Genomic DNA, 12,076 nt, shown 5'->3' with positions numbered 1-12,076 from the left:
TGTGGTGTCCCTGTGTGAATTGACTCCTATTAGGGGAGGGAGAGGAATGATATGATATCATGGGGCAGCTGGTACTAGGGGGGGATTTACACTGACCCCTAATATAACAATGGGGGGAGGTATTTACACAGACGGCAGTGTTTGGGGGGTATTCTCCACTCCACTCAGTGTGACCACAATTATCAATAATGAGAGGAAATCAACAATAAATACAAATACCCTCCATACACAGTAAGTGCATGCTGTGTCATGAGGACAACCTACTAATGGTGGTCAGTGCAACATCCCACAGATGTGCCAGTGTCATGGCTGCAGGCTCTGATCGACCTCTTTAGTGTGGATGCACAGGGCCTACAAGGTCCCCCCCAGCTGCTCTCTTTGCCCCTCCAATGGCCTGCTAATGACTTCCCCACTCATAACCTCATCACACGCACAGCTCCAAAACTTTTCTAGAGCTGCCCTGACTTTTTGGAATGGAATCCTTCTCCTATTGGGCTTGCTCCTACTTTCTGCAGATTTAAAAGAGCTCCTAAAGCCCAACACTTCAACCTCAGCTACTTATCTTCATCTGTCTCTTAAACCCTCCCTACTCATCCACCATTCCATATCCCCTCTCCTGATCTGTGATTTCTCTCCCACAGCTTAAATTGTTAGCTCTTCTGGGCAGGGTCCACTCCTCCTGTGTCTGTCATTTGCAAACTCTTTGTAATGTACAACGCTGCGTAATATATTGGCGCTAATTAAATCCTGATTAAAATTTATTCTTTCCTCCCCCATTCTCCCTCCATTCTTTCTTTCTCTCCTACTTTTCCCTATTTCTCCCTCTTTAGTCTCCCCCCCCCCCCATCTCTTGATTCATCATGTGTGTTGCAGTCTCTGACCATCCCAGCACCATGCAGCCATGCTACCCGGGGTCAGGAGGGTTAATGCCCCATCTGGCCAATCAGCTCAGACAGAACAGCAGACAATTATAAAAAGGAAAATTTTAAGCTGAACTCATCCATCAGAATGGATTTTTTTACTCAAACTTCTTCATAAATTAACAAAATGATTACAAACATTGGTGTGTCTTCAGTTCTAGGATTTATAAAGTGTCAGGCAGGGCATTATCTGCATGGAGTTTGTATGTTCTCCCCCTTCACACGAGTTTCCTCCATATAACTATGCATGTGTTAATTGGTTTCCCCCAATATTGTAGAGCAGGGGTGCTCTACTTTTTTGGCCTGTGAGCTACTTTTAAAATGACCCAAGTCAAAATGATCTACCAACAATAAAAACTTGGACATATTAACTGCTGTGTGCGCAGTAGAGTTCATTCTGAAGGGCAGGGCTCTGCAATCTACTCGCCTTTGCGATCTACTGGTGGATCGCGATCCAGCTGTTAGGCACCCCTGTTGTAGTGAATCCAGGCTATGCTGTTTGTGGGGGAATTAGATTGTGAGCTCTTCTGACATGAACTGGTCAATGTGCAATGTACAGTGCTATGGAGGATGTCCGCGATATATAAAGGAATACTGATGGGTATTGTCATTGTTGCTTACTAAGGACATCTGGTGGCCAATGAGATGAATTACACACAAGTGTCATGGCTGCTGTCTCTGTCCCCTTCTCATTTCTTTTATTCCACAGAAAATTCCTAAACTTCTATTGGGGGATTTAGTGACGGGCCCCGCCAATTCCCTGGATAATGGGCGCGGCTTGGTATTGTTTTCATGTGGCAGCTTGTAATGCAATGTATCAATGATTCCATTGGCTGATCTGCAGTGGCCTTCACATCGCTCCGGGAATCTTCAGGAGTCTTGGCCCCCCCATGGGCACTGATGGGACATTCGCTCTTCAGTGAGTTATGCCTAAAAATTATAGCTTACAATGTAAAATAAATTTACATGCAAAAAAAAAAAAATGTAACGCTTTGTGCATGGAAATTTGACACGGAATTAGAACGCTAGGGAGGTTAAAGCCAAACAGCTAAACACACAGATTAGCTGCAGACACAGGTGGTGTTTATGTGCCAATGGATAAATCGTCCATCCAGTCCTGATATATACACTGTTACATAACAATGCCCATAATCAGGGCAGGAGACATTCAGTTCTCGTTCCCCCATCAGACTCCAAATGGAACCCCCCAGGTCCAGGTAAAGTGGGGATTTGAGGGTTCACAAATCTGGGGGATTTCCCCTCACTTCCTGTCCTAGTGACACACATGATGCTACTGTGAAGTTGTTAGCCGTACCTACCGTGTTTCCCCAATTTTAGGACATCCCCATTAAGTAAGCCACCCCCGATTTTTAAAAAAATAAATAAAATAAGACACTCACCCGTTTATAAGACAGCTCCAGATATCTGATCCTCCGTGTGCATAGAGTGATCAGAAGGGGACAATCATTGCATAGTGATCAGAAGGGGACAATCATTTCATAGTGATCAGAAGGGGACAATCATTGCATAGTGATCAGAAGGGGACAATCATTTCATAGTGATCAGAAGGGGACAATCATTGCATAGAGTGGTCAGAAAGGGACAATCAATGGAACATGAGTGATCATGAGTGACTTTCAACAAGCTTGTAGGGGGGGGGGGTGGTGTGTGTGTGTGTCAGTGCCTGCAATCTCATGGTCATGTGACCAAGGCTTGAATAAAGAGGACCTGTCTGTGTCTGACCCAGTACAGGCATGGAGGAGGGTGACAGATTTCCACTCAATGCAGGCAGAGACCCCCTATAAGGCCCTTTTATTTATTTCATTTTAATGCTTTGACCCCTTCCTGAGGTCCATGCAATGTCCTCCCTACACAGATCTCTCCTGTCCTGTTCATCACCAAACCCCATGTCAGAAGAGCCATTTTGCCTCCTTCCCACACACAGACTGAAGGAGGAGGATTTGAGGAAGCACACAGGCTGAGGAGGGTCAGGAAGTATTAGTGATAGTGGAGAAACTAGAAAACACCAGTCACGGTGGAACCATGGATGCAAGGCTTTGTGCCTAGGGATAGAGAAAAGTGCTACACACTTCCTGTTGAGTGACATGGAGATAAGGGCAGGGACTAAATTGATAGGCTGGGAAGAGGGGAGGTCTTAAAAAAGTGGGCGTGGCTGGGTGTAGTGTACTCCGGAAGTGGGTGGGCCGTCAGGCGGTCCCTCCAATGGGTGGGATGTAGCTCCTACCGGTTTGTAGTGCTGAGGTGGAATCTGTGACAGAAGAGCTGGTAAGACTTCCGGGGGGGGACTAAAACTCTCAACATTATCATCCTGAGTCTGCTGGAGGTTGTAGTGTGTGTATAGGTGGTGGTGTGATGGGGAAGGCATGCTGGGAGTAGAGGTATTCCAGAGACATTTCAGCCGCCAAAGTTTTCTGCTGGGGGACTGGGTGAAAGAACAACCTATAGACACTCCCGAAATCTGTGAAACCAATGAGGGGACATTGTGCTGAGGGGTTGGAGACTCTGCTGGGGGTTGTAGTTACACCACAGAGATCTCTAATTACAGCAGGTGTAGGATAAAGAGCAAGGAGGATGAGTGGTATCCCATAGCAACCAGCCAGTCCGTGCTGCTCTCGGCCTCCGTACAAAGTGTCATGGCCGCCCTGGTAGAACTGGTTCTTCCAGTTAGGTGATTACAGCTCTGATTTCTGTAATTCATTCCCCGGGTGGAGCTGATCTGTGTCCAGTGTCATATAATACAGCCGGGTTCACCCACAGGAAAAGGACAGCCAGGAAATGAGAATTTTTTTACATTATCTGTAATCTCTCACAGGGACCATGAAGGCCTTAATCCTGGTTGGTGGATTTGGGACTCGGCTCCGCCCCCTGACGCTGAGTGTCCCCAAACCTCTGGTAGATTTCTGTAACAAGCCCATCCTGCTGCATCAGGTGGAAGCTCTGGTGAAGGTAAGTGCAAGAAATGCAACCAGCCTCATATACTGTGTATGGGGGGTATTCTCAGACCTCTCTTCTCTCTCTTGCACAGGCGGGGGTTAAACATGTGATCTTGGCTGTCAGTTACATGTCAGACATGTTGGAGAAGGAGATGAAGGAGCAGGAGAAGCGGGTGAGTCTCCTCATTGTCTGTTCTGTGTCTCTGATGAGAGGTCGCAGCAAGCATCCATGATCAGAATATTTAGTGTCCAGATCAGTGGGCCCCACCCTCAGTCAGATGAGGGGACATTATGAAAGTTCTTAACTTTCTCTGTGTATCAGGGTTTGCTGGTCAGTCTCTGTGTGTTCTGTGTGTGGCCCCAGCCCTCATATACTCTGTGTCTCCTGCAGCTAGGGATCCGGATCTCCATGTCCCATGAGAAGGAACCGCTGGGCACAGGTGAGCCTCGCACCCCACATGGTGCATAAATCTTATATAATGCTTTGGGGGTGTTGTCACGTCTGGATGGTGACCCTTCTCTCCTCTACACAGCCGGACCACTCGCTCTCGCAAAAGACTTCCTAACAGAAAACTCAGAGCCGTTCTTTGTGCTGAACAGTGACGTCATCTGTGACTTCCCCTTCGAAGAGATGGTTCACTTCCACCGACACCAGGGACAGGAGGGCACCATTGTGGTGAGTTGGTTCTCGTAGCCCTCAGGTGTATCTGTACCCAAAATGTTTCTAAAAGGGGGAGGGATTCTAGCTCCGCCTACTGAACAGGAAACATGTGATCTACCAATACAAAAACTGTGTCTCCAGGAGGCACCCTATACGTTGTGTTTCCCCAGCTCACAGGAAGTGGAGGGAAAGTTATCTTATCCTGTGGGCTGTCATGTCCTAAACTGGGTGAATCTCTTTTCAAAACATCTATAAAGTCAGGCGTTTCTATATGAGGGCCCCTATGGATAAGGGACAAAAGGAATGGCACCTCCTGCTGTGACAACCTTTCACCAGTCAGGAAGTAAGGAGATTTCTCTGGCTGCAGTAAATTCTAATCATTCCCCCTATCTGAAACCAAAAAAAAAAAACAATGTTTTGTCTGTACATATATTTTATTCCATATTGATGTATCTTTATTACCCCTCTTTGGTGCGGGTGGGGGGTGTTGATTGGCACCGGAGAGGGGTACAACATGCAGATTACTCAGGATGAAGGACTGGGATCCATTGTGAGATGATTTGCTCTCTGTGCAGGTTACAAAGGTGGAGGAACCCTCGAAATACGGCGTGGTGATGTATGAGGCAGAGACAGGCAAAATCCAGCGCTTTGTGGAGAAACCTCAGGTCTTCGTATCCAACAAAATCAACTCCGGGTTGTATATTTTCTGCCCCTCTATACTGGACCGGATCCAGGTAATTGGACCCCACAGACTGAGATCAATGTGTACGGGCCACATCACACCATGACACACGTATGTCTATAGAAGTATCCCTGCCCGCCAATAGAAACACCCTGCAGTCATGTGACACACCACATAGGAAGGGACTTTATATTGCTGGGTGTGATGGTGACAATAATTAGTCACACATAGTTATTAGGGGATCAGTCAATCAAAGATCCCCCAGCCAATATCAGAGAACCAACAGTAATTCAGTCATGGTGATAGAAGTGCTGGGCTGAGGGGCCCCGAGCCCTAGGTACCTGTCTATAGCAGCCATCAGAGTGTTATTCTGGCAGTGATTGGTCTGTTGTTACTGCTGGTGGAGGGGAATTGGCTGTCTTGTGGGGTTATAATAAATCTCTCTATACATAATCACTAAATGCCTGCTCTCTGCAGCTGCGTCCCACCTCCATCGAGAAGGAAATATTCCCAGCCATGGCTCAGGAAGGAAAATTATTTGCAATGGAGTTACAAGGTGAGCGGGGTGGGGTGTGTGTGTGTTGGGGGCGGGGATTACTGGATGTTATCTGATGGTAGTAGTGCAGTGTATGAACAGATAAATGTTGTACAATAAATGATTGGATGGCAGTGCGTTACATTATCACATGACAGTAATACGATTTATATATCTTCTCCTTGGTAACTCGGCCCCCTCAAGTTTGCATCCATTCAGATTGGTGGGAAATGTATAGACTCCTCCCACTTGTATTGATTAACCATGAATTATTGATCCTTTTAGTGGCACTCGCTGGGTGCATTGGATCATCTCAGCAGACCATTGGAGTTTTTTTATCTTTCCCGGGAGGTGTTCCTATCCTTTACCCCCTTTTACCAGGGGGCTCCCATCTGCTTCCTTTATTTGCAGGGGAACTCAGAGCGATGGCTCCTTTATCACTGCCACCAGCTTGGTGCACCACGTGATGCCCCCTAGAATGCTCAAATTGACGCCTCTTTCAATGAGAACTGCATGAGCTCCCTCCATTCCCAAAAGGCCCCACACACCACTGCCTGTCCCTGGTAGTGGCCCTTGCACCACTTTCCCAGTCTTTGGGGACAGAAGTTCAAACCATGAAATCTCACCCTAACTGCCCTAACCAATTCACACCACCTGCCCCCATATATCTGTGCCATCTGCAGTTTCAGCACTTTATATGAAGAGAATATCCGAATCTGGTGATTTCCTTTCATGTCATTACTGTGTGATAAGAAAACAGCCATATTCCCCCCACAATATTTCCTTGCCCTAGTGCAGCTTTCAATCGGTTGTCAGTGCAGCCAATCAGAGACAGTAGGGAGCACTTCCTGTCATCATGTCTTTCTGTCTGCAGGATTCTGGATGGACATCGGGCAACCCAAAGATTTCCTGACCGGAATGTGTTTGTACCTGCAGTCTGTGAGACAGAAACATCCCGAATGGCTGCACACTGGGCCTGGCTTTGTGGGGAATGTCTTGGTGGTAAGATCATACCGGCTGCATGGAAAGGAGGGGGGACACCATATGATGTGTAGGGGGGGGGGGCACTACGCTCGTCATTTGTCATTCATTGGGACCCCATGTTACATCTTCCTGGGTCTCTGTAGTGATCCAGGATTCAGGAGAACTGGGATTCCTTATTCTCCTTTTCCAGGAATCCTCCAGAGTGGGGGCTGGGGGGGGAGAGGGGGAGCCAGTCATATGGGTGGGGGGGAATTTGGTAATTTTCTCATGTTGATCTAGTGTAGCTCCCTCTCCTGTGTGAACCGACCCCGCTCCATGACTTCTGTTTCCCTATAGGATCCCACTGCTAAGATTGGAGAAAATTGCTGCATTGGACCCAATGTGACGATTGGACCGGGAGTGACGGTGGAGGATGGGGTTCGAATAAAGCGCTGCACAATCATGAAGGGGTCGCGGATTCGCTCACATTCCTGGCTGGAGTCCTCTATAGTAGGGTGGAGCTCGGCTGTAGGACAATGGGTAAGGGGCACCATGAGGAGAGGACCCTGCTCAGAAGGGGGTACAATCTAGGAGGTGGGGGAAGTATCATACAATAGGAGAGGAATATGGAATGGTGGTTGAGAAGTAAGGGTTTAAGAGACAGAAGAAGACGGGTAGGTGAGGTTGAAGTGTTGGGTTTTAAGCTCTTTTAAATGAGGAGAAAGTAGGAGCAAGCCAAATAGGATGAGAACGACGATTCCAGAGTCGGCGCAGCTCTAGAAAAATCTTTAGTTTGAGATCCTCTTCAGGGGGAGCAAATCGGGGTCTCTTCTACCCCTTGGGAGATTGCAGTAAGCTTGTCCTGCAAATTGGTGAGTCCCCAGGAACTTCCCCATTACATCCACCAAGAAATCGTTTTATAATGCTCTGTGTACAGGTGGAACCTTGTCAGGGATTAGGACAGAAATCGTGTGATCTTGGCACAAGACCCCACTGCTATCAGTGATTCAATAGCACCCCAACAATCAGCCATGGCACCCTACAACCACATGCCCCCTGCTGGGCAGGAATGTGATCAGTTGCCATAAGTCTGTTCTCTGCTGTCTCTTTATTGTAAAGTGTGAGAGCTCCACCTTTGTATTTCAGGTCAGGATGGAGAACGTCGCTGTGCTGGGTGAGGACGTTATTGTTAACGATGAGCTTTACCTGAACGGAGCCAACGTTTTACCCCACAAGTGCATTGCAGAGTCGGTGCCAGAACCCCGAATTATAATGTAGAGGCACCTCGGAACTTTCTAGAACTGCACACTGAGATTTTATTAGTTTACAAGCACTCGTCCTTTACCCCAGGGGGGTGCCGAGGAGTCCCAACCAATCAGTGCCAATACCCCCTTATTTCAGTATTGGGGGGGGGTGGGGTTCTTCCCCATACTTGGTATTAGGTGGTGGGAGGGTCATCTCTTTCCCCTGCATGCAGTATATGGGGGGGTCGTCCCAGAGGTGCCTTACACCGGTAACAATGAAGGATTTCACACAATGGTTTCCTCGTGGGTGTCACAGTCAATCCCCCGGAGGGGGTTGGGCTGAGAGCTGGCTGCACTGAGAGGATTCATCATACAGACATTGCTCCTCTCTCTCGCCTAGATTTGATTTTCCAAGAATAATTTTTATTAATATAAAGAATCCAAAATTTTCCCCGTGTTCATCTCCATTATTCTGCAGAACCGGATGTGACCTCCTGGATGACACCACAGCACCAATGGGGAGAAACTCAGACCAGGGTGAGAAGCCTCTGGATGGAAGCTGCTATTTCCCTGCTGACAGGAAGGGAGAGAAAAACATTCCCAAGGTGGATTAATGCCATCCTTGTATTGGTCAGCCCATGAGTATTAAAGTGACTGCTTCCATCTGAGGCTTTTCACACAGGTGAGACTATATACATATATCCACACACTATATGCTGATTATTGTTGCTGCTTGTTAATGTTAATTAGTTCACCAGGGGGCTCAATGATAACTTTTCTGTGGAGTCCCCTAATCAGCAATTCCACCCTTGGATCCAGGAATTCTATACGGAGTGCTGTTATTACTGACAGACATCAGAGGATTGGGTATTGCTCAGAGGGTTGAGATTTTATCATTTAATTTATCACCCTGAATTATTTGTATAAAGCAATCACTGGAATGATTTGTGGTTGTATTTATACCTTGAGGCAGCCATATTGCTTTATTACATTCCTAATCTCTGCACTCTATACACCTCGCCACCCAAGTCTATGGGGTCAGCTGACTCATAAAACAATGCCCTCCCTGAGTGGCTTGGGTCTTCTTTCCAGAGCTCAGAAATTGTGCTGATCCACATAGCTCCCTCTAGTGGTTAATCTGTGAATCTAATATAACTGAATAAAATGTTCTTCTATAGTGATGTGAAATATGAGGGAGAGCAGAGTTTTGTATTCACACATTGAGATATGTTCACTGAACATATGAGCAGACATTAGGTGGTTGAAGAAAGATTCAGCCTGAGCCTGGATATGTGTGCACCTCTCCATGGTGACTACAATCCTCTGCAGGTAGTATCCTTCCACTCCTGGAAAATTCCAATTTTCCAGGGTAAAAAGGCTGGGCAAGGCTGCACCAGAGGTATGGCTGACAGATGGAGGGGGCAGAAGTCTGCAGCCATGATGCAGCTGCTAAGGAAATGACAGTCACACACCCAGATAGGAGACAGATAAATAATTTAATACTCTGCTCTGTGACACCTCACAGATATAAATGATAAAAATGCATCTTGTAAACTCTGCTGCAGAAAATCTCCCAGCATCCTCCTCAGAAGTTGTGCGGCAGGCGGTCCGCGGCAGCAGCAGTTATTACAATTACACACAACAAACGCCGCTCTCCGACAGGCTGCCGCATGGGGCAGCCGTCCAATCAGAATGCAGGAGCGAGAACAGCACAGTTAAATAGCATTTAAAAAATAAAGCTGTAAACTCATTAACCCCTCATGTACCAGAGGGGGGATGGGACCGGCTCAGTAGGGGCTAGGTGGCCGGCGCCTTCTCATAATCCTCCACCCCAGTGATGGTGGCCTTTCAGAAGAAGCAGTCCTTGTTGTTCATCAGATGCTGATTGATGCACGCCCTGTGAAAGAGAAACATCACCGACATGTTACCATAGGGGGGCACAGAATTACAGGAAAGGTGCTGAAAGTGTGACGTGCATTTCCTGCAGGAAATCCACCCCTGTATGTGCACACATTGAACATTGTGGGGGGCCCTGCAGTGAATTGTAATAAAACCTCAATCCATACAAGACAACAATTGAAATACCTGCACCGCGTAGGAATAAAAATGGGGTCAGGTTTGTGGTCCCACATTGGGGTAATCAATGGGCCAGTATGAGGGTCACACAATGGGGGTGATGATGAGCGCCATCTTATAATAGGAATACTTCCCCCCTCCATAGATTGTAAGCTCTTCAGGGCAGGGTCCACTCCTCCTAATGTGTCACTGTCTGTATCTGTCTGCCATTTGCAACCCCTATTTAATGTACGGCACTATATAAACCCTGTTTTTTATTGAAGAGGCAATGAACCCAAAAACGACCTAAAACAAAGAAAAAATGTACTTGCCTTCAATCTTGCAGAGTTCTCCCATCGAGTCCCGCGTCGTTCCGGCATCTGCCTTCGGGCCAGCGCGCTAGGTGCCGCCATCTTTTCTCTGTTCTTCCGGGTTCTTATGACCTTGTCTCCTGACGCAGGCACAAGATCAGGTGATGTAGATGGGGAAAAAACTTGCCGATCTCACTACGCTTTCATTAGATTGGCAATTTCTCTTTTGGTGAAAGGGCTCCTTCTGCTCATGCCCGAGATGCTCGGGTCGGCATGGAAGGAGCAGCCCAGAGCCTCCTGGGATGCGTGACGTAGGTATGGTATAAAGGGAGGCTCTGCACTGCCATTCATTCTCCATCACCTATGCAAATCGACAATTAGGGGATGATGCTGCACTTTTATTTATTTTATTTTTTAAAAAGGGTGTTGCACGTAAAAAAAAAACTTTAACAAACAGAATTTGTACCTTATATAAAGGGTTGTCTACGTTTTTATGTAAAGTAAAATTTCTGAGTTTAGGTACGCTTTAATAATAAAAATCTTTCAGCAGAAGCAGATCAGGCCAAGTATGAAAAATTGGATTACCATGACAACCAAGCAGCCAGCATTACCAGGGGGAGTCAGAAAAGTTTTGTTACGCTTAGGATTTCTGTGAAGGATAAGAATGGGGGGTTACTCACTTGCACGACTTGTGTGAACATGGGCGGAATATGGCAGAGATGGTGTGAGCGTAGCAGATGGGGCACAGATCCTCCTCGCTGGTTGGCTGAAATACACAAATCACAGAAATGATGGCTGACAATATGAACATTTGCAGCAGCTTTGTGTTTAGGGGGAGCTGCGCTGTGCAGCTGCAAGGTGATGCAGGATATAAAGGCACATTAATAATGCAGAGGGCTTCGGGCAGCTGCACTTCCCCTGCGAGGATCACATTCTCTACACAAAACTATTTTTATGCCGATCCGCAGTAAACTGATCACTTCGTCAGCAGAAAGGTCAGCGAGTCTCAGGGAAAGGAGCCTCGGCAGCAACACAGACAGCGCCAGCCAGTGCACTGCACCCAGCCATCAACCATCCTCAGCCCTAGCCAGTGCACTGCACCCTGCCATCAGCCACTGCATCACACCTCACCCCAAGTTACAGAACAACACCCTAGTACCACCATTAATCACTGAATGGCAATCAGCCACTGCACCCCCAGCCACTGGATGACACCCACCACCAGCTCCCAAACCCCCCCTGCATCAGCCATGCCACCCCACATTACCTTGGCACCAGACCCCACTGCTGTTAGTGACTGAATGACACCCCAACAATCAGCCATGGCACTCCACCACCACAAGCCCTCTGCTGGGCACAGACCAATCTGCATGACCCCCCGCTACCAGCGCAATTTTCTCAGGCACACAGACCCCATACAAGGCCGAGGTAACATTTACCTGTGTGGTGGCTGCCGCTTGCTTGGACTCCTCGCTCAGATGCACCAACATGCGGCTGACTGTGTTCAGCTCCTCAGAAGTGATGTAATCTGTGTCTGTACAGAGAGAATCAAACATTTCATTACGATTCAGAATTCCCAACAACATTCACAATAAGTGAATGTTTCATATCACTGTCACAGACCATAGCAGCTGGTGAATGCTGACGAAGACATTGACATTGTTTCAATGTGCGAAGAATGTGCATAGTTTACTAATGGCAGATAAATTTCAATCTTCCTAATCTCACCCTGATTTTCTTATCATCCATCA

At 47.3% G+C, this 12,076-nt stretch overlaps 2 protein-coding genes across 6 annotated transcripts in view; one reads left to right on the top strand and one right to left on the bottom strand.

Moving 5' to 3' along the window:
- The first annotated feature begins 3,112 nt into the window (after window positions 1-3,112).
- On the top strand, window positions 3,113-8,408 carry GMPPB (GDP-mannose pyrophosphorylase B). Of its 3 annotated transcripts, none has more exons than XM_072420299.1 (10): window positions 3,113-3,206; window positions 3,754-3,887; window positions 3,967-4,047; window positions 4,266-4,314; window positions 4,408-4,550; window positions 5,111-5,269; window positions 5,695-5,773; window positions 6,627-6,754; window positions 7,073-7,255; window positions 7,862-8,408. In XM_072420299.1, exons 2-10 carry the CDS (start codon window positions 3,759-3,761, stop codon window positions 7,991-7,993), a joined length of 1,083 nt encoding a protein of 360 aa, XP_072276400.1. In that variant the 5' UTR covers window positions 3,113-3,206; window positions 3,754-3,758; the 3' UTR covers window positions 7,994-8,408. The 3 variants fall into 3 exon arrangements, with proteins under 3 accessions (XP_072276400.1, XP_072276402.1, XP_072276403.1); XM_072420301.1 differs by lacking the exon at window positions 3,113-3,206 and adding an exon at window positions 3,219-3,319; XM_072420302.1 differs by lacking the exon at window positions 3,113-3,206 and adding an exon at window positions 3,252-3,272.
- Window positions 8,409-9,436: 1,028 nt separating this feature from the next.
- The window catches only part of RNF123 (ring finger protein 123), a 34,339-nt gene continuing 31,699 nt past the window's right edge, over window positions 9,437-12,076 (bottom strand). For all 3 annotated transcript variants that reach the window (XM_072420294.1, XM_072420295.1, XM_072420297.1), the window contains 3 exons: window positions 11,765-11,859; window positions 11,006-11,091; window positions 9,437-9,856 (listed from right to left, as the gene is read on the bottom strand). In XM_072420294.1, the coding sequence (XP_072276395.1) occupies window positions 9,808-9,856; window positions 11,006-11,091; window positions 11,765-11,859 (230 nt within the window). In that variant the 3' untranslated portion in view covers window positions 9,437-9,807. The remainder of the gene's footprint in view (window positions 9,857-11,005; window positions 11,092-11,764; window positions 11,860-12,076) is intronic.

This window comes from Pyxicephalus adspersus, chromosome 8 (assembly GCF_032062135.1).
Source record: "Pyxicephalus adspersus chromosome 8, UCB_Pads_2.0, whole genome shotgun sequence".
In the NCBI taxonomy this organism is placed as follows: Eukaryota; Metazoa; Chordata; class Amphibia; order Anura; family Pyxicephalidae; genus Pyxicephalus; species Pyxicephalus adspersus.
This window is presented reverse-complemented; position numbering and strand designations above follow the sequence as displayed.

Coding starts and splice junctions, on each gene's coding strand:
- GMPPB (XM_072420299.1), top strand. CDS start 3,759: ATGAAGGCCTTAATCCTGGTTGGTGGATTTGGGACTCGGCTCCGCCCC. Junction 4,551..5,110: donor GACAGGAGGGCACCATTGTG/GTGAGTTGGTTC, acceptor CTCTCTGTGCAG/GTTACAAAGGTGGAGGAACC. Junction 6,755..7,072: donor TTGTGGGGAATGTCTTGGTG/GTAAGATCATAC, acceptor GTTTCCCTATAG/GATCCCACTGCTAAGATTGG.